Source organism: Myotis brandtii, unplaced genomic scaffold, assembly GCF_000412655.1.
Source record: "Myotis brandtii unplaced genomic scaffold, ASM41265v1 scaffold1031, whole genome shotgun sequence".
In the NCBI taxonomy this organism is placed as follows: domain Eukaryota; kingdom Metazoa; phylum Chordata; class Mammalia; order Chiroptera; family Vespertilionidae; genus Myotis; species Myotis brandtii.
The window spans coordinates 547,595-571,612 of record NW_005353465.1 but is presented as its reverse complement, the minus strand read 5'-3'; the positions used below and the strand labels follow the sequence as shown (position 1 = coordinate 571,612).

Sequence of the window (24,018 nt, the reverse complement as noted above, 5' to 3'; positions counted from 1 at the left end):
TAGCTATTTACCTAAGGGGCCTGGTTTAATATGAAGAGAAACTAACGTAAAAAAAAAAACAAACCCACAAATTTATTAACTATCCATTGTTGTTCTCTTTGGTCGCCTAAATCTGGCTTCTATCTCATTTTACCGTTACTGCATTCTCCCGGAGGTAAGGAGGGTAAGAGGACCATGACTTCAGAGTTCTCCAGAGGGAAAAAAAAAAAATCAAGGAAGGCCGGCAGTTAACTCAGGGAGAAAACAGCCTGCCTGTCTGCCACGCGTCCCTGCAGACCCCGGGGACCGGCCCGCCCCGGGGATTTCTGAACCCGGAGACCAGTCCCAACCAGACCACGCCGCGTCACGCTGGTTACCTAGAAACCGAGGCCCAAGTCCCACCCAAGTCCCGCCAAGCGGTTTATTGGCTATTAGCAACCACTCGCTCTCCTCATTGGCTGATGCCTCCCGTGCCGACGTTCCGCTGGTACGTTCGCGGCGGCAAGACTCAAGGTCACAGGCAACCACATTTCCGTTTCCGGGTCGCATCCGGAGTCATGGCGACTGTAAGAAGCCCGAGTTATCTGTTGACACTAGGCAGATGGCGCCGCGGCGTGGGAGTAGCTCCACAGGCCCGGGTGAGTGCCCGCTGTCCCTGCTCTCGGCGAGGCTCTGGGTCTGGGGAACAGCCCGGCCCCGAGCGGCCCCTCCCTGAGCGAGCGCCCGCGGCCTTCCCCGCTGCCCCGCAAGCTGCTTTTCTTTCCCGGCCTGCAGGCTCTCGCCGCCCTTGTGCCCGGTGTATCCCAGGTGGATAACAAGTCCGGTTTTCTGGGGAAGAGGCCCCATCGCCGGCACCCGGGCATCCTGAAGCTGCCGTGTGTGCGGCTGCCTCGAGCGCTGGCTGACGCCGCGCAGTTAATGCTGCTCGGTGAGTGGCGGTGGGCGAGGGGAGCGCGAGAAGAAGCGGAGACTGGGCCTTCGTACACCTGATGCTGCTTTTCCTCCTTGCACCACAGACAGTGCGGTGCCCAATGTGGAGAAGCAGGTGCAAGCATTGACCAATTATCTCTGGAGCCGGCATTTACCTGTAGAGCCAGGGGAGCTGCAAAGACGGGCAGAACATCTTGAGAAAAGATTCCTGGAAAACTCTGGTAGGGTTTAAGAATCATCAAAGAGTAGTTCAAATCGAAATAGTGAGACATGAAGACCAAGAAATAATTTTAGTCTCTCAAATAGGTATTGCAGTTTCTTGTTTGACTTTCTGGACAGGACAGTTATTACAATGATGCCTTACTAAGAGAAGATAGATTATTTCAGAGATTGCCCTTGGGGCTTTGGTGAAGGTCAAAGAGTGCTTTGTGTTTTTTTCCCTCCAAATCCACTGGATTAGGACTGTGCCCTTGGGGCTTTGGTGAAGGTCAAAGAGTGCTTTGTTTTTTTTTCCCCTCCAAATCCACTGGATTAGGACTAAGTTTTTATTCTGAAATAAAGCCCCTGGATGACTCCTTATCTAGTGCTGAAATCTTCAGGGATAGAAGAATAAATATAATGCATTGTCATTTTCATGATTGTGAGTTCCTTCATATTACAGACCTGTCTTTTATACATCTTGTATTCCCTGTACTTCCCACAGTACCTGGCTCATGATAGGCACTCAATAAATAAAGTAGTACTGAACTGAACACACAATTATGAGACTTAAGATTTCCAAGTCCCGCTCCTCCCTGTAGGAACTGTGGAGACATCGCAATCTTAAGTTTTAGGGACATGAGGAAATCCACAAAATATTGTCCTTATCCTATAACTTTTTCTTATCCTCACCAGAAGATATGTATTGATTTCAGAGAGAGAAGGAGAGAGAGAAACATCAGTCGATTCCCTCCCATACACACCTGACTCGGGATTGTACCCACAACCTTTTTGGTGTACAGCAGTGGTTCTCAACCTTCCTAATGCCACGACCCTTTAATACAGTTCCTCATGTTGTGGTGACCCCCAACCATAAAATTATTTCCGTTGCTACTTCATAACTGTAATTTTGCTACTGTTATGAATCATAATGTAAATATCTGAGATGCAGGATGTATTTTCATTGTTACAAATTGAACATAATTAAAGCATAGTGATTAATCACAAAAACAATATGTAATTATATATGATTTTTCCGATGGTCTTAGGCGACCCCTGTGAAAGGGTCGTTCGACCCCCAGGTTGAGAACCACTGGTGTACAAGATGTACAAGATGATACTCCAACCAACTGAGCCACCCGTCCAGGGCTCCTTTACATCTTTACCACATTTCCCTTCAATATAGAACAAAACCTGTGGGATGGGATGGATCAATTTAAATAACCTGCTATTAGAGACAAATACTATCTGATACACTGGTGCTATAGATGGAGATCGTTGTTATTCTTACCTGAAATTTTTCTCTAGGTTTGGCTTCTCTTTTAAGCTTTAAGGCTTTTCCCAGGTGGGAGTTGGGGAGGATTGGGTAGGCATTATATTCAGATACTAGATTTGAGCCCTATTCTTCCTTGTTCTCACCCCAGACTCATTTCAGACAGAGGAGAAACTTCGTGGAGCAGTGCTGCATGCCCTGCGTAAAACTACCTACCATTGGCAAGAACTGAGGTAAGGGGGACTGGAGGGGCTGCAGAAGGAAGAGAGTTTGACTTTTGAAGGAGAGTTGGACGAGCACAATTACATAGTTTTATGTTTCAAAAAGCAATCTGGTTTGTCAGGCTCCCCTGGACTCTTCTGTGTTGCAAAGTGAAATTGTTGACCTGGAAGAGCCCATTCCAAAAATTTCATTTCCTAAAAATCTAGAGGTACCTATGGGATAGAGGTTACTGCCCAGTGGAAATGACTCTGATTTTTTCTGGCAGCTACAATGAGGGACTGAGCTTGGTGTATATGGCCGCAAGACTGGATGGTGGCTTTGCCGCAGTCTCCAGGGCATTCCATGAGGTGAAGATCCTGCAACTTCCAACCTGAACCCTTTTACCATCAGTTCCCTTATTCATAAAGTAGTCTTCTGGGGTAGGATTCTTGAGACGTTTCATGTACATTTTTTAAGAGGCTCTTCTTATCCTCTGAAAGGATATTGTGACCCAGAAAGGTTTAGATTCACTGTTTTAGGAGCTTCCTGTTATGTAAAGTATTTATATTAAATCTCAAAATACAGTCACCCTCTCATACCCTCTGTCTTGGTCTCCTAATTCATTTCGCCAAGGCCCTAAAAAGCGTCTACTTACCCTACTGTGGGGTGTTGTATATTTCTTTAGATCCAGACTCAACTTCCAGAGTTCCAACCAAAAACCCTGATGGACTTTGGGTCAGGTACTGGTTCTGTCACCTGGTGAGTATCTTTCTCTGTCTCTATCCATTCTAGCTCTAGAGAGCCATGCTTACACAACACCAATATCAAGAGACTGGGGAACCAGAGGAAGAATAGGAAAGTTGGGAATTCAAATGTTTCTTCCCTCAGAATGGGCAAGGCATGAGAAGATAGATGGATTAGAGTCAGAACTTAAATGTTAAGTGATAAAAGACCCACATTTACAAAGATAAAGGAATTTAGTGTAGGGCATAAGTTTTACATATCATCAAAATTATTTTGCCTACAGTAATTTTCTTGAGTCTGTGTTTGTTTGGTTTTTTAAGGAACTGTAAATAAGAAAATAACAAAGTTAGTTTTTCCAACATTTTAACATAGCATTCTGTTTCCCCAGGGGTGGGGTTCAGGATAGAGGGTTCTCTTGTAGGAATGATTCTTTGTCATGAGAACTGGTGATTTATATTTTGTCATCTTAGGGCTGCTCATAGTATTTGGGGTCAGAGCCTACGTGAATATATGTGTGTGGACAGTTCAGCTGCCATGTTGGATTTGGCAGAAAAGTTACTGAAAGGTGAGGACAAGCTATAAGGAAGGACTTTTCCAAAGTTGAAGGAGTTAAGAAAGCAAAGGAATACTGGAGAGAGTATTTTATTCTGGAGTAAGGGAGAGAGCTAAAAGTTAAAGATGAATTTGGTCTCCTTCCAATTTTATGGTCAAGTGTGGGCGTAGGGAGGAGTCTTTACTGGACTGTGAATGGGTTGGGAAAGATTAACAGACAGGTTTCCCAATATTCTCCCTGACCTTTTTAATATTTGCTTACCCTATGCATCTCACTCTCACCTAGCATTTTTCTTTATTCTCAGGGCCATATTTCTTACCAGGATATCACTTCAATTTATATTTATACACTGGCAATTTTCAACTTTTTTCATCTCATGGCACACATAAGTTAGTTATTAGAATTCAGCAGCACGCCAAAAAATATATTTTTTGCCCATCTGACAAAAAATAGGTATCATTTTGATCATTCACACCATGGCTATTGTTTTGGCTGTCGTCTGACAAAAAATAGGTATCATTTTGATTCATTCACATCATGGCTATTGTTTTGGCTGTCATTTTTTTATTTGACAGTCTAAGGGAAAAGAGATCAGTGCCCCTCACTAAACAGTCAGGTATTACATGTTTTAAACATTCTTGCTGCACACCAGTTAAAAATCAGTGCTATACACTCATAGTTGCCACACCTCTGCTTGTCTTTACAGGTGGTTCAGAAAATGGGAAGTTGTATATTCCAGGTGTCTTTTTCAGACAGTTTCTACCTGTATCACCTAAGGCAAGTGGCACTATGTAGAGTATGCTAAATGTGGAATTTGGCAGATGGAAAACTGCATGGCCTCAGCATTGCAATCCAGCATTGAGTGTTAGAAGATAAAAGACAACAGAATACATTTAGGGAGATAGAACTTTATTGTGCTCAAGGAAGGGGGAGATGGCAGGTCTGCCCTGTTCTTTGTCTTGGTCCTCAGGTACAGTTCAATGTGGGGGTATCAGCCTTTTCCCTAAGTGAACTGCCCAGCAAGGCTGACCGCGCTGAGATAGTCCAAACCTTGTGGCGCAAGACGAGTGATTTTCTGGTGAGGAAAAATCCACTTTTCCCTTCAAGTTTTAAAGCAGCTTCATGGGTTTCATTCCTTTCCTTCTCTACATTGGAGCTTGTCTGCATCCTTGACCATTTTTTCTCCTGCATAGATTCCTTTGTCCCTCTTTTAGGGTCACCATCCCAATCTTATATGTGATGCCCCTTCCTTTAGGACTGCTGTTCCATCTGTGAATGCTCTTACAGAGCTACTGACATTTGTGTTTTCATGTAATTCGGGGCTTCTGCTCATTTTCCCCTTTGTGAACAGATATTGGTGGAGAATGGAACAAAAGCTGGGCACTGCCTTCTCATGGAAGCCAGGGACCTGGTCCTTAAGGTAAGGTTCTTTCTCCTTCTCTTCCCCCAACCCCTACCTATCTGTCACCAATTACCAGTACTCCCTTGAAAACTGAAAAGACTGTCGTACAAAGTAAGTGACTCTCGGGCGAGTAGGCGTGTAAAGTCATTATGATGTAGGGTGGTGGTTAGCAAAGTAGGGCCTGTGGATCAAATCCTGCCTGCCAGGATTTGTATGAGCCAGGCTTATTTGAGTGTCTGTTGTGTATGGCTGCTTTCACACTACAAATGGCAGAGATGAATGGTTGGGACAGAAACAGATTTTGCCTACCCTCTGGGCCTTTAAAAAAGTTTGCTGACCCCTGACCTAGGACATGGCTGAGCCAAAAACCTTATCTCTAGGACTGTATGAGCCAGTGTAAAATCATGAATTTAATTGTCCTGGAATGGGATTTTTTTGAGAGTGGAGGTTGCTGACAAGAAGAGCACCATTCTATGTGCCAAGTTCCTGCCTTTCTCCTGCTGCAAAGAGAAAGTTCTTTGTTTGGAGTATTAGAGAAGTAGCCAGCTTAACTCAAAGAACATAGTTAGTAATTACCAGAATCGGATGTTAAAGAAGTCCTCAATTGACTGAGAGCAGAGATTGACTTATGAGAATAGACCCTGCAGGTCCAGCTTAATTTTTTAATTTCCTTTGATTTCAGGGAAAGGAGAAGTCACCTCTGGACCCTCGACCTGGTTTTGTCTTTGCCCCAGTGAGTATTGCTTCTACCTTTCCCAGCATGCAAAGAGCTGAGCGCAGCTGTGTCCAGGGCAAGTGAGAGAGCAAAGCTAAGCCTCCCTCCACTGCTTTGTGTCCTGATCCGATTTCTTCTTAGTGGATCCCCTGCTCTCCCTACACCCTACTCCTGTGCTCCCTTACCCCTAGCCCTTCCTGACCCTAGCACCCTTAGTTTCCCAGTTTTATGATCTGTGGTTCTTTCATCTTACCTCATATTTTTCATGTGTGTTTACAGTGTCCCCATGAACTTCCTTGTCCCCAGTTGACAGCCTCTAAGCCCCTGGCCTGTAGCTTTTCCCAGGCTTACCATCCCATCCCCTTCAGCTGGGTATGTACCTGGGAATATGGCAGCAGGGAGGAGGTAGCTTGGGAAAGCATGATGAAAAAGAACCAGGTGGGAGGAGTTGGAAAATTCTGAGAGCGTTTGTAGGGCCTGAATGTGCATGACCTAGAATATGTAAAGGGCTACAGGAATGGGGGTCAACATTTTCCCCATATCTTTTCCCCCAAAACAGTCCCTCTATCCTTACCTCAGAGCAAGAAGCCAAAGGAGGAAAAGTTCTCGATGGTAATCCTTGCCCGGGGGTCTCCAGAGGAAGCTAATCGCTGGCCCCGGATCACTCAGCCTGTCCTTAAACGGCCACGCCATGTGCACTGTCACCTGTGCTGTCCAGATGGGCATATGCAGCATGCTGTGCTCACAGCCCGCCGCCATGGCAGGTACGGAGGCTGTGACCACAATTAGTGGGAGGGGGCAAGAACCCACCCCCCACATTGACCTCTCTTTTTCATAGGGATTTGTATCGCTGTGCCCGTGTCAGCTCCTGGGGAGATCTTTTACCTGTGACCACGCCGTCTGAGCTTCTTCCGTCCCCTGTTGAAGATCCCCCTGAGAGTTAACAAGGATGTGTAACAAGAGTTTCTTGCATCGTGCCTGCCAAGGCTAAAGCTACCTGGTATCCAGGATGGGAGTGCTGGTACCCCTATATATCTGCATTTGTTTGAAGTTTTAATAATTAAAAGTTTTCAAAGAATGGGACTGGGTCTTGTGATTCTTAAAAGGTATAAATGTTAGTCATCACTGCCTATCCTGTAACGAAGTGAGTCCTCAGAGATTCAATGCCTGTCTCCCCACAGAAACCTCAAGCTCAGCCCCTCCTGTAAGAATACTGCTGCTTCTCCCAGAGACCGGGACTTCCCAGGGAAGTAATGGGTAGTGGGGAACGCTGCCCCCAGCGCTCTGAGAACTGGCTCAACAGGTCTCAGGGTAGTTAGACGGGCCACCTGGATAGGTGACCAGCAGCTGCCTGGCCTCTGTTTTTCTCCCTCCTTCCTTTCCTTTTAGCTCTCTCAGGGTTCATCAGCTCCCCAGAGTTTGCATCATGAGTGTCCTTCAAGAATTGATTCTTTCAGGATCAAATCATCCATCTCAACCCCAGCATATCCAGGCAGGGTCCTTCATTTACTTGGTTCATTTCTGTGTTCCCCTAGGCCTTGCTGTTTCAGAGCTAGAGCAACTTTCTGTGTAATAAAACTCTCAGTCCCTCTCCCACAACGTATATCAGGAAGTAGGCACAGTCAGAAGTGGTAACAGTTTCAGTGTTGTAATACTAGAAATCTCAACTCCCATAGACATTTCCATACCTGGAGCTATTTTTCTGGGGTTACAGGCAAGGGGAGTCCCCTCATCCACTAATTCCCACAGTGGCAGCAGCACCACTCCTTAGCCCCACCTCCTTCTTAACCCCGGTGGCCCCAAATCCCCTCTGAAAGGGTAAGGTTCAGGTATCAGCATAGCAGCCTATAAGACTTGCATTGGGGTGGGGAGGGTATGGAAGGCTTCGATCAAATGTCCTGAGTGAGCCAGGACCAGATTGTCTCCAACACAAAATAGCTGGGAAGTAGCACCACAGACTGTGCCATTTTAGATTAGACCAGCCCCAGGCATGAACTAAGTCAGTCCACAGCCCTTGGATTAGTCATGGAACTGAAGAGAAGACAGCACAGGGCTGTGCCTGGCAGGGAGTCTGGAGTTTCTGGTTTTGGTGTGAGCCAGGGGAGGGGCCTCCATGTAGGGAGAGGGCGGGAAACTAGGGCTGGGCCCCAGTCGGCTATGCAAGGCTGTGCAATCAGGCAGCACAAACCAGAGAATCCAACAGCTTCCTGAAACTCAGGGGTGGACACTACAGCTTTGACCACCTAAGGCACCACTCCTGCTCCAAAGCTTGTAACTCCGTTTGTCATTCTGAGGTCTGCTTATCCTGTACCCCAAGGATGGAGCCAGTGCTAGAAGTAAAAATTGGCTGCCTCTTTGCCATGCTGGTTGTCACGCTGGTCTGTGGCCTTATTCCCATCTGCTTCAAATGGTTCCAGATTGAAGCAGCCAGAGGTATAGCCCTTCTGTATCTTTGCCCCCATAACCTGACTTCAACCCTATCACCCTACCCTGACACTTGCTCTGATTCTCTTGCCATCCCCATGCTTGGATGTTGAGTGCTCCTTGTTGCTCGTTAGTCACCTTTGTCCATCTCCTCATTGCCAACTGGTTGTAACTCCTGCTTTTCATTAGGTCGTCACCGCCAGGTCCTCAGCCTCCTGGGCTGCATTTCTGCCGGTATTTTCCTGGGAGCAGGATTCATGCACATGACTGCTGAAGCCCTGGAGGGAATTGAGTCGGAGATCCGGAAGGTCATGATGCAGGTGAGCAGCTGAGGTGTAGGGCTGAGAAGCCAGATGATGAACAGAACCAAGGGGAGGAAGGGGGGAAAGTGATGGAGCCAAGGACATGGAACGATAGAGACAATGACAGCTCTGTGTTGTGTGGAATCATGACGACAGGTCAGATTAGACTGTAAGGAAAGCAGTGGAGCTGAAGGGACAGGACAGGAAGCTGAGCTGCTCCACCCCTCATCTAATTTCTGCTTTTTCCTCTCTAGAACAGGACAGAGAGTGGAGGAAATTCTTCTGGAGATGCTAATTCAGCTTCTGTAAGTATCTCTCACACCCAACCTGGAGGGTGAGGCGAACCAGAGACTCTTCATACCCAGATCCTTTTGAGGAGAGGACGTGAGGAATACCAGGAATCCCTCTGCTCCTCAGCTCAGACACTGTAGGGAAAGGAGGAGCCAACCCCATACTTTGGGGTTTATGGAACCCCAGACAAAGCTCTGGCTTTACTCTTTCCTTCTTTCCCTAGACCCTTAGACATGCTCCCCATCGTTTTCCCACATTTCAACCCTACTGACACTGCGACCTTGGTCCCTCTGGTATTCTTGTTGCATGTCCGTATCTCCTCCAGGCTTCATTCGCCTACCCTTTTTAATGTTTTAGTCCCACATTACCCATTCTCTCCAGTCTCCCATCCCACCTCCGCACCTCCATCCACTGCACTTCCTTTCCTGTCCCACAGCCCCTCTCTCTGTTCCCAGACAGACTATCCCTATGGAGAGCTCATCATCTCCCTGGGCTTCTTCCTCGTCTTCTTTTTGGAGTCGCTGGCATTGCAGTGCTGTCCTGGAGCCCACAGAGGATCAAAAGTGCAGGAGGAGGAAGTGGGTGGGGCTCATGTCCTTGGACTCCACAGCCATGGATCTCTACCCTCACCCTCACAGAGTCCCTTTCGAGCCCTCATCCTTTTGCTCTCTCTCTCCTTCCACTCGGTGTTTGAAGGTCTGGCTGTGGGGCTGCAGACAACAGTAGTAGCCACCGTGCAGCTCTGTCTTGCTGTCCTGGCTCACAAGGGGCTCATAGTGTTTGGTGTAGGACTGCGACTGGTGCAGGTAGGCACTGCACCACGATGGGCCGTGTTCTACATACTGTCATTTGCTCTCATGTCCCCCCTGGGTGTAGCCATAGGGCTGGCTGTGGCTGGAGGGGACTCAGAAGGAGGGCAAGGCTTAGCCCAGGCTGTGTTAGAGGGTGTTGCAGCTGGTACCTTCCTGTATGTCACCTTCCTAGAAATTTTGCCCAGGGAGCTAGCTGCTCCTGAGGCCCCTATGCTCAAGTGGGCCTGTGTAACCGTTGGTTTTGCCTTCATGGCCTTAATTGCCTTGTGGGCCTGAGAGATTCCTGACTTTTTGATGGATCCAGGAGACACCTCCCAAAAGGCTTTGGTCCTCAGACATTTCTCCACTGAGACTAAGTGCCATTCCCTGGGCATCATCCCCATGAACTGGATCCCAGCCTCTCCTACGTGAGATCCCATTGCTCATCCAGGACTGAGAAAGGGACGTTTATTTTAGGTTGAGTGCCTATACTTTGGAGAATTGATATAAAGACCATCACTGCAGATTTGACTCTTGTTCCATTTTTGCTACTGTGTGTAATAAATGTCCATTTTACCCTCCCCCTTCAAGCATGCTATAGTTTCTTTCTCCAGGTTACCCAACTGCTGCCTAGTGGAGCAGGAAGTGGGGAGGGTGAGTGTTGGATGCAGTCTTTTCTTCTGGAATCAGAGCCCCTAGCCATTGTATCACTTGCAGCCATGTCCCCCAGACATGGGAGCATTGCTGAAATTCCAACAGCCCGCTCCCACCTTACCCACAGGTGTTGAGATCCTGAGCCAGAGTTCCCAGCATTTAGAGGAGAAGAGGTTTAAAAACAGAAACGGTGGGGATCTAGATTTTTTTCTACACTAACCACACCTACCCCACTCCCAGCCGCCCACATGTCCAACAAACTCTTCAGATCAGGCTCAATGGAGCCTACTTCACCTGGTTTCTATTTTTCATACTGAGTCCTGTGTGGCTTCAGGGACACTATTGCTCTTTGAGCCTCTGTCTCATTCCAGCTGCCTTGTGCTGCGGGGTTAAGAAGCAGTGTGTTTGGAAAGAGAGAAAGACGCCAGATAAATTCCAAGGGTGATTACTTGGCTCTGCCGAGACGGTGCCTTTCCTTCCGCCTGCCCTACCTGCCACTGTGCCTCTGGTCCCTCCCCAACGGGCCATTTGCCTTTCAGGCGAGTAACCCCTACAATGTGCTGCTCCTCTTAAAAACTGCACAAATAAAACAGCTGGTTACCTGGAATTGAGGAGCAGGACGGCTATGACCCACGAGGTGGAGGAATGTCTCAGACTTGGTGGAGGGACAGGGAAAGAGGAGGTGTGCCCTGTGAGCTCAGGCACCCTCACCAGTTTGCCCCTTCAAATGCTTTCAGTGTAGAAGCTCAAGTGGCCTTAACATGGGCAAGGTCTCCTCAGTTCCATTCTCATCTCACTTCATTCCTGTCTTCTGTCCTTCCCATTCCCCTTCCCACAAATTCAGAATAGAAACCTCCTCACCAGCCCAGCTCACGCACCCAGGGATCAGTGAGAAGCCAAGCTAAAAGCAAAGCTAAATAAAAATGATGAAGTTGCCCTAACCGGTTTGGCTCAACGGATAGAGCGTCGGCCTGCGGACTCAAGGGTCCCGGGTTCGATTCCGGTCAAGGGCATGTACCTGGGTTGCCGGCACATCCCCAGAAGGGGGCGTGCAAGAGGCAGCTGAATCGATGTTTCTCTCTCATCGATGTTTCTAACTCTCTATCCCTCTCCCTAACTCTCTGTAAAAAATCAATAAAATATATTTTTAAAAATGATGAAGTAATTTCCCTGAAGCGCCATCCTATTCTGCTTCCCTTCAGTGCTAAATGCACTCACACGTAACACAGAACAGGGCCTAGTATGTTGTCATGATGATAGAGTTTCCACATGGAACATCCGCTATGTGCCAGGAATTCTACTGTAGCTTCCACATATATTATCTCCCCTTCCCAACCCTGCCTGGTAGATATTATCCCCATAGAAAGTCCAGGGAAGCGCACTCCAAAGTTAAATAACTTGATCACCCAACTAACTAGGCTTCAAACCCATGTATTTGTGATGCTAAGAAAACCTCAATATTCAGATTCTCTTCTTACCTTCCCTTCCTCATTTTTACCTTACCTGTTCCTCCTGTCTTATGTGTTAGGGTCTCAGGAGAAAGCAGAGAGCACATTGGATAATTGAGGCAAGTTTAAAAGAAAGTGTGTAGAAGGTGTGGCCAGGATTAGGACAGAGCAACAAGTGATGATGGACCACCATGGGGCTGAGTAATAGCAATTCTGTTACCCTGGCTGAAAAGAAGGAGCAGTTACCAGAAACTCAAGAGCCATCCATTAAGAGCTGTGGCCCTTGGTAGAAGAATACAGCAGCCTGCAGGGGCTCCATAGGAGGAAGCAGAGGAATACCTTCACTCTCCTACTCTTGATCTACTGTCCTGTCTTTTACTGGCCCCGCCCAAACAAAAGCCAAAGGATAAAAACATCTGTTGGTGCATTGCTGATAGATCAGCCTGAGGAAGCATGGGTCAGAAAGAAACCTGGAGGGGCCAATAGAAAATGTCCAGCATCAGTTTCTCTGCTGCTTTCAACCTAAGTGATCTTACCAGGACATTCAGAGGATGAATTGGAAGGGACATGATTATATGGACATTAGAGAGCTATTTCTGGTACAGAGGATTTGTAGACTATAGAAAGGAGACTTGAGGAGAAGTACATTAGACTCCAGGGCTCTTCATGTGTTTCTGGGTCACTGACGAAATCAGCATTTGAGGTAAATGAGCAGAGGTCAGGAGAATTCAAGCAGAGTGACTCATGTGTTTTGCCTCCTCCCAACCCAGGAGCACTTAGACTCCCCTTTAGCCACATCTACTTTCAGCCAGCAGTGCTTTCTTTCCTTCCCATGACCATTTCCCGTTCCCAAGATCCTTACCAACCAGGACAGAAACTAGGGAATGGCTCCATAAAGGTAACATCAGGATCAGGAAGAGAAACAATCTTGACTATTTTCAAAAGATCCCCAGCAAGGAGCCAGAGAGGGCTGTAAGGGAGCAGAAGATGAATGTGATTTTTAAATGAGACTGAAACAAGGAAAGATGCAATAAGAACAGGCATGAGAACCACAGGAGAGGAGGGAGAGCTGAGTTCACTAGGGCATGGTGACTGGAAGCCAGAATCAGGAGTGATCCTTGATTCAGCCTTGAGAGACAGTTTGTAACTAAAGAAAATTAAGATTATGAGTTAAACAATAAAAATAGGAGGGAAGATATGTAGGATGGAGAAAAGGATAAGAGTAGAAGCTAGTTGGAATAGTCACAAGAAATTTTATGTGGAACAGTTTTCAAGTCTTAACCCCTGATCCCCATCCTCATTCTCCACCCCACACATGGATTGTTTATTATATATTTAAACAGGAAAAATAGAGACTTCTGACTGGCCTGCTGAACCAGATTTCCATTTTTGCACCAATAAATGGCTCTCTGAAGCAACCCCTTGCAGCTCCCACCACCTGCCCTCTGCTTGCAGGTTGAAGGTTAGGTTTGGATATTGCGGTTGTAAGGTGATAATATGTGACGACAATGAGATGGGGAACCGCATCAAAGAGAAACCGGTTTAGTAAATGTACCAGAGCAGGGTGGGAGGTCCCTCAGAGAACAAGATACACCCAGGACAAAACCCAAAGAGCTGTAGGCAAACTTGTGAGATCATTTATGCCACTTCACCTATCCCATGAAGGACAATTTTCCAGGGTCTTGCCTCACTCACGACAGGACACTGTTGATTCTGGCTCTGAAACTTGGAATACAAGGACTGGAGGCCAGAATCAGAGTGGGTTGGTACATGTGGGTGTGCCAACCAGTCAGATACCTTCAGACTCCCCCACTGACCTCAGGGAGGAGCCCATGGACACTACCAAAGGTGAAGCAAAAGGGGTGCAAACAGGGATGCTTAAAGTTTTGATTATTTCTTTTTTATTCTATTTTGTTAAGTTGCTATTATTAGATTTGTTAAATGTCAAATACACAATGCATTCTACTTTTGCTATATATTTATCCATCCCACGTGCTACAGTTTCACTCTGTACTTCAGAGAATTACCCTTTAAAATTCTCTTCATGAGTTCCACAGTTTTCAAGTGGACATTGCAGTGCTCTCATCACTGTATTCTTCAGTTTTATTCTCCTTTCCAATGAGCCATCTCTTAGCTATCTTGGACTTCTGTCCCTACAGTCAGGGAAACATTCCTTGAGATTGAAAGAAACAGGAGTCCTAAGGCTGAAGCAGAGACAAAAAGTAAGGAGTTTGTGGTTCAGCTTCTATGAAGTCACCCCCCTTTCCTGTGAGCCTCTGAGCTCTGATCTCAAGAATGGACAGGAGCCACCACATGGTATCAGGCCTGCACTATGTAACTACTGTGTAGATTCAGGAAGACCATGGGAGACTCAGGAAGGGAACTGGGAACTGGGGAAAGTTAGGAGGAACCATGATAACCACAGGGGGGCACTGCGTCCCCATGGGCTCGCCTGGAATGTGTAGGACCAACAAAGTAGAGAGGTCAGCCAAGGACAGCACACCCCTCTCCCTGGCACCCAGCAGAGAGCCGCTCTTCCTCTTCCTAACTTGGGCTTCTTATGCAGGGACATCTATAGGCAAGAGACACACATGGTCGTCACCCACTTCACATACCACCCCCATGGCAGGTACATACACACACACATTTTACACAGAAATGAGATTTTTCTCCCTCTTTCAGGCCTGCTAGCCCTGGCCAGATAGCTCAGTTGCTTAGAGCATTGTCCCAGTACACCGAGGTTGCAGGTTTGATCCACAGTCAGAGCACTTATAAGAATCCACTAATGCCCAGCCGGTGTGGCTCAGTGTTTGAGCATCAAGAGGTCACAGTTCGATTCCTGGTTAGGGCACATGCCAGGGTTGTGGGCTCATCCCCAGTTGGGAGCATGCAGAAAGCAGCTTATTGATGATGTTCCTCATTGAGGTTTCTATCTCTATCCCTCTCCCTCGCTCTCTACAAATCAATAAAGACAGTTTTTAAATCAACCAACGAATGCATAAATGGAACAACAAATCGGTTTCCTCTCTAAAATAATACATTTTTTAAAAACAAGATGAAAATCTATTTTTTTATTTTAAAAAAAGATTACCCTGCTAACATAACAGTGTTTGCTGTGCAGTTGAATGTGCTAAGACCCACCTTCCCTTCCATAAGGCACAGCAGCAGCCATTGCCAGTCAAGGCTGATGCTGGTTGGAACTCTTTGCCTTTTCCTCATGTTTTGTCTACCTAGGAGCTAGTTATGCCAGTGATTCCAATTATGAAGTTTCTTTTCTTCGGTGTGACATTTAAGCACCTGCTGCCTGTCCTGTGCGTGGTCACCAAACACCCTCACCCATCCTGATCCTGGCCTACTGCATTTAAAATAGTTCGGTGCCATGAGAGTGATGAAATGCTCAAGCATCAAGAGCATGTTCCATGCCCCACTTCCACGTCAGTGTGTCAGTGCTAGACATCAAGCTGCATTAGTCATCAGGTCTGTTTCACCGAGGAAAGTGAATAATTGCCCATGGGGTTTCTACAATTAATCTGGCAAATGACCTTGTACTATTCCATCCGCAGTACTCTGGACAATAATACTATAAAGTGCCGTCTCATTTTTACTTCTTGTGCCCCTAGAGCCCAAGGATCAGCCTGCAACAGCCACAAAATACCTGAAGTTCTCTTGATGATTATTGTTCATAATTGTTGAGAAGGTTTTCAAAGAACCATAGATATAGTCTAATTAACTGCCCAAACTTGGATTTATGTGGAGGAGGAATTCCTGAGAGGAAATCCTGGTTGCTGTGACTCACCTGAAAAAATCTTAAGATTGAGATCAACTGAGCAACCTGCATGAGGTGTGGTCTGCTGATCGTATTGAATCGCCTAAAATGGAATCTAGGTGACCTCACAGAAGATCCTGCAGGAAGGTGGTCACAAGATGTCCTTGAGTACTTCAGTTGGCTTTCTGCACTTCCTTAAGATTATGATGTTGGTGACATCTCTGAAATCCCATGGCATTTCTCAATAACTGATAAGGAAGTCTTCTAAGATCTAAGTAGCCCCTCCTGAAATGTGAAGATATTATCAATATCAAGGACAATACCATTGTCCATTCCATTGAATAAGGGCCGGTGACTGTGAAGTCACATTTTGTGAAGTGTCTATGCTATGCAAGCCCCCTCCCATGGTTTGTGTCACTTGGAGAAGAGAATGTGAGAGTTGGGCAGGGATGGGGGAGGAAAGGGGCATGATGCAGGCATACTGAGACAGAATAATAGTGCTCAGATTCCTCTATAGTTTATTGTTACAGCAGAAGTTGTGGGAGACAGGAGAGCACCCTCCACACATAACACACTGTGGTCAGAGCCCCAAGGTAGCCCTTCCCACCCCTATGCCAAGCCACAAGCAGCCCTGCCCCGGCTTGGCCTCCTTCCCCTCCCACTTTAGACACACACTGTCTAGACAGCTACCAAAGTTAGTGGAGCCAATGGCCCCAGGCCCCTTCCTATTGCCCAGCTCCAATCCTTCCCTCAAATTTGTTCATTGCCTATCACCTCCCAGTCCAACTTCCATTCACACACCAGATATTTCTATCACATCCTGAGGACCACTAACCCACCAGCAAGCCTCCCTGACACATTCATTTAGGCCCATATCCTTCAGAGATCTGAAGGGTTCATGAGAAGCCATATCCACTTTGGTGAATGGAGACCCAGCACCAAGTCCCTTACCCTTGCAATGGGATGAGTAGGGAGAGTCTGGGGCAGGCACCATGGACATCTACAATGACCACTTATCCCTCATCCATGAACACCTAAATTAGGGAGAGGAGGACACATGCCCTCTCCACCTTAACAACAGAATGAGGGAGAAGGATCATTTAGGGGTCTGAGTCCCTAAGCGATATTAGGACAGCTCTCCCAGGAGCTGAGGGGTATCACAGGTTAGAGGTCAAAGTTAGGGTAGCAATCAAATATCAAGGTCATCTCCCCACATGATCTGCCCATCTTCCCTTGCTCACTCTGGCCCAGTGTTCTACACACCTCCCAGGTTAGTGCTGTGGGAGGTAAGGGCTGGGTCCCACACCAGGGCAATAAGGGCCATTCAACAGGAGACCTCCATGGTGTGCCCTGGGGGCCCTGAAGGGAGAGTCCCAGACTCGCTGCTCTGGGACAAGGTTCGAGCGCGGGACCGGCTGCCATCAATGGATGCCGCACTGGTCAGGGAAGCTGTGCGAGATCGGGACAGGCGAGTCATGCAGGATGAGGCCACTGTGGAGACAAAAGGATAAGCATGCAGTCAGAGAAGAGGGGGGAAGAGGGGCTGGCAAATCAGAGCTGGGTGTGAGAGTTACAAATGGGGCCAGGGGTCAATGAGCTTGATTTGGCAGATGGTGGTAAGTCCAGGAATTAGCCTAAATGGTTCCTCCCCTCAGTGGCCATCCCACATCCTTGCAGCAATCCCTTGTCCTCATGATAGCCTCTGACCCCCATACTCACTGTAGCCCATGCCTTGCAGGAAGTACTTGAAGGCCTCGGTCAGCTTGCCTGGCTGAGGAAGTAAGATGAGGAGAGGGAGACGGTGATGAGAGGGAGACAGTGATGTGAGGTTATGAGCTGAGCGGGAGCCCAAGGCCATGGCAATTTGGGGATGGGATGTGTGGCAACGGGTATATATATAGTTCAGTGACACTAATATCCCCTCCCCGAATGGCTGGGGATACTCACCTGAGTCAGCTGGGGCTGACCTCCGGAGTCGGCCATCTATTCAGGAGAGAACCCCCAGAAAAAGTGATACACATATGAATAAAGTGAGCTAGCCAGGAGGTAGAAAAGATCTCTCTTCCCTACTTCCCCACTCTAGGCCCTTAGGGTTTTTGTCTGTTTGTTTGTTGTTTGTTTTACTTCATCCACCCCACTTACTCTAGGCAGGACCCTGGAGGCCTAGAAGCTGATTCTGGGATTCAGTATATACAGCTCTGGACAGGGGGGCCAGGAGTCAGGCTGTGCATGGAGTAGGGTTACTGACCTTGAGGAACGAAGTCTGGGTGGGGTCCAATTTTGAATTACATTCCACCTGGAGTAAGTAGGATGCTAAATGAGTGAGGTCACACTCCCTCTGGTCCCTCCCATCCAAGGGACCCTAGGACTCAATCCCCAGTTCCTTTCCTACCAGCCCCTACCCATTTCCTTCTTAAAAGGAATCAACTTCTTATGCACCAAAGTTGCTCTCTGTCCCAAACAGAGCTTGCCTCCTGGCAAGATAACCCTCTAACCACCATCCTAAGACTCCAACCCTTCCTCACCCAAGCCCACATTCCCTACTGACCACTGCATCTTCATGGGGTGCCTGGTCTCCAACCACCAGCATCACAGGGCACCTAGAGGAAAGGGTCAGGAGGAGGTGATGAGCCCCTGGTACTCACTCACCCACCTCTTCCCAAAGAGCAGCCAGAAAATGTCTGGCTCCAAAGAGGAAGCAGCCTTCTAATCCCTACCACCCCACCAGGAGGATTCAAAGGAAAAAGACCTAGACTGCAAGCATGTCAAACTCTGGCTGCGAGTTTGACATGCTTGACCTAGAGGGTGGAGGTTTGCAAAATGGGATGAGGTGGGAGGTAACAAGAAAACTCCCTTCTAAAGGATACAAGCACCTAGGGAAGATCCAGGGAGAGACAACGCTGTATCACTTAAAGTCTTACTTGAGGGTGATATCACCTCCACGCTCAAAGTTCAGGTCTCGGCGGCTGGAGAGGGGTAAAAAGAGGAGTAGGAATTTTAGGCAGGCAATACTCTCCATCTAGATATAAGTTATCTCTCCCATAAGGAAACTATCTTCCTCCCAAAAACTATAGTCAAATATTGGTGTTTAAAGTGGGGACTCAAGGGGAAGGTGGTAGGCTGGCCTCGAGTACAATCCCTATAGCCCCCGGGTCCCTGGTCAGAGGGTAACGAAGGGGGAGGAAAGACACAAGGACAGATCATCAGCATCTGGGAATCAAAACTTTCAAGGGAAGTAAAGAGAAAGGGGGAGTGGCAGCGCCTCACAATTCTTCTCACTGGGACTGTCCTGCAGCTGTCCCACTTGCACACCACATCCTGCCCTCCTTGCACATGGTGTACTTTCCAGACTTCCCTCTTCTCTCTGCCTCCTCAACACCCCCAGTCACTGCTTCTAAATTGTTTTCACATGCACACGTGCGCACGTGCACGCACACACACACGCACAGTCACTCACTTGTTGTAGCTGTTCCAGTACAGTTCAATGTTTTCTAGGTTGGGTGCATGTGAAATGATATTTCTATACTTTTGTATCAACTCAGAATTTCCAGACAGCTCTTCCTGAAGGAAAGAAGAGGGAGAAAAATTGGGGTTGGGAAGAGAAGCCAACAGTTACCGGATGCAAAAAGTCAAGCCTTCTTCCCTTCCCAGATCCTGTCCCAGCTAAGGAAGTCACCCCAAGCATCCAACTCTCTGCTAGTCCCCACTTTTTCCTCCATCTCCACAACCACTTACCTGGCTGAAAAGATGTGCAAGTATCATCTCCGGAATGGAAGAGGTGAGGCCTGTTAGCTGTGAGGAAAGGCATGTGAGAAAGCTCAGACCATTATGGGGAGACTCAGGCAAGTGACACACTTCTTTCCTGCTCTATGTCCCCCTCCTTGAAGTTCACAGGCCAATCAGTTATACTGGTAGAGCCTAACTGGACCCATGCAAGGGAACCCCCACCCTAGCTCAGCACACAGACCATTCCAAACCTTGTGGGCTGCCCAGTCCATCCAACCCTTGGCATTGGGATCAATGTTGATGAGGACAAGTCCCTCGACTGTATCCTGGTGATTAAGCTGAAGGGCAGCAGAAGGAAGGGAAATCAGAGGCAGGGCATGGTCTCATCCCCTCCCCAAGTTCTACCCACTCTTAGGCTCCCATGGGGCCTCCCTCCCCACCCTTAAACCCATGTCCTCCTTTCCAAATACACAAGAGCAAACAACACTCTCTTAATCAGCCTACCATGGGCCTTGGCCCTGCCTTTCCCTTATCTGGGGGCTTTTAGTTCTTACAGCATATCGCGACAAGATGTAGGCTCCAGCTCCAACACCAACTCCAATTATTGAGGAGAAACTGAAATGGAAATGTATGTCTACTTGGTGTCCGAAACTTTGGCTCTCTAAACACCTTACTCTCTGTCCTAAGGCCATGGGCATAAAGTAGAGAAGGGACCTGGCAAGGAACTAAAAACTGACACTGGTAGTCAGTGTAGGTCCCAGAAATCTTTCCCCAGCTCCCTCTTGGAGAGCTAGTGTCTTGAAAAGAAACACCCATCTGCCAACCAGCCAGACACAGTTTTCCTAGGTAGCTCTGTGTCCATTCCCAACTTTCAGAAGCTAGTTCAACTAGTTCTGTTTTAATTCCTACTTCCTCTAGAGGAATGAGAAGAAGGGAATTGAAACAAGATATAAAAATAAGACACAACTTCAGTGAACAACAGGAAAAATGGGGTTAAAGAGACAAAGATGTGAGCCAGAGCCGTCTGGCGCCCTGGTGTCCAGGAAGGGCCAAGGACAGAGCCCAGGAGTGCACACCAAGGAGGCCTCACCTGGCATTCTCCTCCTTCTCCCTTACACACAGGGCTCCCAGTTCCCAGGTGTGTGTATAGAGGAGGGGGAGTGGGAGGAACAGAGACAGGTCTATCTGGTTCCTCAGGGATTATGTCACCCCTTCCTCTTCCTGTTTAGCTTTCTGATCCCTCCTCAGCCTGAGGCAGGGCCTCAGATAGCCCCTTCCTTTTTCTTTCCTCCATCCATTAGGGCTACTCAGCTGATTCAAGTCAGTTTTCCAAACCCACCCTTCTTCCTCTCAACAATCAGACTGGGAACATGGAGGAGAAAGGATATATCTAGGCTAGAAACCAAAACTCGCCCAGCAACTATGGTTGGACTCCTATGGTGGACATAGGAGTTCTCAGGGTCATGTTGTGCTGGAAAGAGAAATCTGGCTGGAGGGATCCCCAGGCTTCTCACTTTAAGTACTGCAGGATGCAAGGGATGGTGTCCGCAAGCTGGTCCAGAGACGGGTACTGATATCTGGGGAAGAGAGGAATGTTTGTTTTAACAGGAAAATATCAACCTGCCCCCACTGCCCCCATCTCAGGGTGTCCTCTCCCAGAATCACCACTGCCCTCCCTTTCCTCCTCCCCTGGTCCAATCTTCCCCACATCTGCCCTGTGCCTCACAATCTGATGAGGAGGGAGGGAATTAATTCTCACCCCACAGGGTACACAGGAGCCCCCTCTTCCATCCCAGGGGCATCCACGTGAACCCGCACGAAGTTCTGAATGATTTCCTGCATGTCCCCAGATTGAAACAGCGGCTGGAAGCAAGATTTATCTAAAGAGAATCCCCAAAACCCCAACAGTAGAATCAGACAGGGAAAAGTGTCCCCAAGTCAAAACCCACCCTCTTTCATGCCACAGTCAGACTAGAAGAGAACTTCTTGACATGCCCCATAGTCCCTTCCTGCTCATGAAGACCTTTCCCCTTCCACTGGGGGTTTACCCTCCCCACCTCCTCAGCCTCCTCCCAGAAAGAAGTGGGAGGAGAAGTGAAGGTCCTTACAGTTGAGTCCCACATCATGGTAGGTGAGTATCGCTGGGCGTTTGGGTTTGGGGGTACCATAGACAGTAAAAGTGACAGAGCCGTAAGGTGTCTCCACCGAGTGAGTCTGCAAGGAAACAGATCACCATCAGGTAGGAGTTAGGTTGAGAGGAAAAGAGGCAGGAGAAGGAACTCCACAAAAGTTGGGGAGTTGGCATGGGAGAGGGGCAGAGAGAGGCGAATGGAACAAACTATTAGAAATAGGGTCAAAAGGATTTAATTTAGGTAAATATAACAGTGGAGATGATTTTGAGGGTGGAGAAGAATACGGAATGACTGGGAAGCATCAAGGAACTCTGAGACAGAAGAATAAGGGAAGGAAGGGGAGCGATGGGGATGGGCAAGGACTGGATTAGAAGGAAAGGTAGCAGAGAGGAGAGCCAGGTAGGAGGGCCTTTCTTTCCTGGGGGAGAGGAGAGCCCCTCCTCCCACCCTGGAACTGCCCCCAGCTGTTACCTGTCCCCGGTCTAGGAGGATTCTGGCAGCTAACTCCGCCTCCTGGAGAGAGACACACACAGACAGATCCACACAGAAACACACAGCCAAGTAGAGTGGATAAACAGATGGAGAGACAGACACAGATAAAGAGAGGTAGGTAAAGAGACCAAAGACAGAAAGAGATGACAAAAAGACATGGAGAGGATTAAGATTAGTATAGTGACATGACAAAGGCCTGGACTCCCAACTGTGGTATATGGGGAGAGAAACATGGGGAGTGGTGGAGAAAGTAGGAGTGTGGATTAGAATGAGATTATGGATTTGGCAAGGCAGGAGATGGGAGGGATGCTTGGAGGTCTGGAATTGGGGCCTTGGAGTCAGAGGGTCTCTAATAACCTTGGCCATCTCGGGTGTCTGCCCTGGTAACAGCGGCTTCTCCTCCGTGATCTGCACCTCCTGCAGCTCCGTCATGGTGGCCTGGCAGGGTGAGAGAACACCAAGACTGGGGAGGTTGCCTCCACACCCTCCCATCTCCTCTAATACCTAATACCTTCTTCCTCTCTCAGAACAGGGCAATGCAGGGTGCAGGGCCCCAGGAGCTGATGACTCCAGGACACAGAGAGCCTCTCCTGCCCCAGCTCCATGTCCAGGCCACAGGGGGGGTGGGGGGGTAGGGGGGAGAAGAGCTGTGTAAGAGGAACCGGGACAGCTCTTCTCTTCAGACTGCATCCCCACTGCTCCCCTCAACACCCACACCTTGAGACCCCCTGCCCCCTTTCCTATCCTGGATGGAAATACCAGCTGTGGGGCAGCAGGGCAGCTCAGGTTTCCCAGGTTATATTTAGGGGCCACCCCATACTCCCAATTAGGTAGGGAGTGAAACTAGTGGCTCAGTAACTGGCTACTCCACAGATACTAAGGGACAGGTAGAGAGAGTTCACAACTGACTGTGACCTTCAACTACAGCCCCAATGTCAGCAGCTCAAAAGGAAAGGGGCTAAAAATGACCTGAGTAGCATGGCCAAGAGAGGGGGAAGGGGGGGGGGTGCAGACAAGAAAAGGGGGACAAGGGACATCTGTGTCCAGCTGACCGCATGTCTCCCTTCCTCCCAAGACTCTCTCTCCTTTCCCACTGTGAATAAATTAACAGACATTCAATATTAGGGGCGGGTGAGGAGCAAAGCAGCCGCAGACCGGCATAGTAAAGAGCCTGCAGCCTGGGGGTGGGGTCACTTACTGAGTTCCTATTGGCTGGATGCAGTGGGGTTAGGGGTCAGGGTTCTCACTGTTCCTGGCTCTGGGGTCTGAGAAAACAAGGCAATGAGGTGAACGACACGGGAGACAGGCAGACCCTGGCTCTTCATGGGACATAAAACCTCAGCCAAGACTTAGATGACCTGGGTCACCAATCTCCCCAAGTCCCTGAACCGTCCCCAGTTTCTACCCCTGAGTCCAGCGAACGTTTTCTCTAGGTTTCAGCTAGAATCCATGCAGGCGGGAGGGCCGGCGGGGCAACGCAGCTATCAGTCCAGGCCAGGGGTGGGAGAGAAGGAAGTGCTGATGTGGAGCAAGGCGCGTGGCTTGTGTCAGAGCTGGATTCTAGTCCCGGCTCTGCCGCTACCCGTGTGACCTTGGCCCAATCAGTACTACTGGCCTCGATTTCCTATTTGCAAACTAAAAGTAGGAACTAGGGGGTCCCCAAGATTTTTGACAGCTCTCGAGAGATATGAGGACAGCAGAGCATGCCTGTTTCCCCCCGCCATTTAAAAGAAGAACTTTAAAAGCCCTGTGCCTTCGCTTCTCTCCTCCATCCAGCCTCGGTGTGGGTCCCACGAGTGGAGAAAGGCGAGGAAGGCGGTCCCACAATCTGCTCCCAGCCTCCCCCGACCGACGACCCGAAAGGGTCGGGAGCCAGCTGGGAGGACGGATAGGAGGGGTGGGATTGACCGGGCCCAGCACCCAGGACCTGCCCTACGAGTTCCCAGGCTGCCCTTCCTCGTGGGGACACACAGCCGCGCGCGGCGGGCGCAGAGCGC

At 48.5% G+C, this 24,018-nt stretch overlaps 3 protein-coding genes across 9 annotated transcripts in view; 2 read left to right on the top strand and 1 right to left on the bottom strand.

Annotated features, from left to right (window-relative positions):
- The first annotated feature begins 501 nt into the window (after nt 1-501).
- METTL17 (methyltransferase like 17) lies at nt 502-7,078 on the top strand. 2 transcript variants are annotated; one of them, XM_014537276.1, is made up of 14 exons: nt 502-617; nt 754-907; nt 996-1,130; nt 2,532-2,613; nt 2,868-2,949; nt 3,267-3,340; nt 3,796-3,890; nt 4,585-4,655; nt 4,849-4,956; nt 5,230-5,298; nt 5,963-6,013; nt 6,275-6,367; nt 6,575-6,759; nt 6,834-7,078. In XM_014537276.1, exons 1-14 carry the CDS (start codon nt 537-539, stop codon nt 6,937-6,939), a joined length of 1,386 nt encoding a protein of 461 aa, XP_014392762.1. In that variant the 5' UTR covers nt 502-536; the 3' UTR covers nt 6,940-7,078. The 2 variants fall into 2 exon arrangements, with proteins under 2 accessions (XP_014392762.1, XP_014392768.1); XM_014537282.1 differs by lacking the exon at nt 6,275-6,367.
- Nucleotides 7,079-7,754: 676 nt separating this feature from the next.
- On the top strand, nt 7,755-11,064 carry SLC39A2 (solute carrier family 39 (zinc transporter), member 2). The gene is made up of 4 exons (XM_005856562.2): nt 7,755-8,428; nt 8,609-8,739; nt 8,976-9,026; nt 9,468-11,064. Exons 1-4 carry the CDS (start codon nt 8,314-8,316, stop codon nt 10,098-10,100), a joined length of 930 nt encoding a protein of 309 aa, XP_005856624.1. The 5' UTR covers nt 7,755-8,313; the 3' UTR covers nt 10,101-11,064.
- Nucleotides 11,065-16,163: 5,099 nt separating this feature from the next.
- Nucleotides 16,164-24,018, bottom strand: part of NDRG2 (NDRG family member 2) — an 8,741-nt gene continuing 886 nt past the window's right edge. For 2 of the 6 annotated variants that reach the window (XM_005856559.2, XM_014537212.1), the window contains exons 2-17: nt 23,220-23,286; nt 22,379-22,459; nt 22,001-22,042; nt 21,506-21,611; nt 21,157-21,277; nt 20,912-20,974; nt 19,952-20,012; nt 19,649-19,735; nt 19,407-19,463; nt 19,129-19,232; nt 18,593-18,637; nt 18,220-18,271; nt 17,920-17,967; nt 17,619-17,654; nt 17,391-17,442; nt 16,164-17,162 (exon numbers count right to left, since the gene is read on the bottom strand). In XM_005856559.2, coding sequence (XP_005856621.1) covers nt 16,996-17,162; nt 17,391-17,442; nt 17,619-17,654; nt 17,920-17,967; nt 18,220-18,271; nt 18,593-18,637; nt 19,129-19,232; nt 19,407-19,463; nt 19,649-19,735; nt 19,952-20,012; nt 20,912-20,974; nt 21,157-21,277; nt 21,506-21,611; nt 22,001-22,042; nt 22,379-22,453 — 1,116 coding nt within the window. In that variant the 5' untranslated portion in view covers nt 22,454-22,459; nt 23,220-23,286 and the 3' untranslated portion in view covers nt 16,164-16,995. Of the gene's footprint in view, nt 17,163-17,390; nt 17,443-17,618; nt 17,655-17,919; nt 17,968-18,219; nt 18,272-18,592; nt 18,638-19,128; nt 19,233-19,406; nt 19,464-19,648; nt 19,736-19,951; nt 20,013-20,911; nt 20,975-21,156; nt 21,278-21,505; nt 21,612-22,000; nt 22,043-22,378; nt 22,460-23,219; nt 23,287-24,018 lie in introns of those variants that run through there. The other 4 variants (XM_005856560.2, XM_014537218.1, XM_005856561.2 and 1 more) reach the window with 4 other exon arrangements.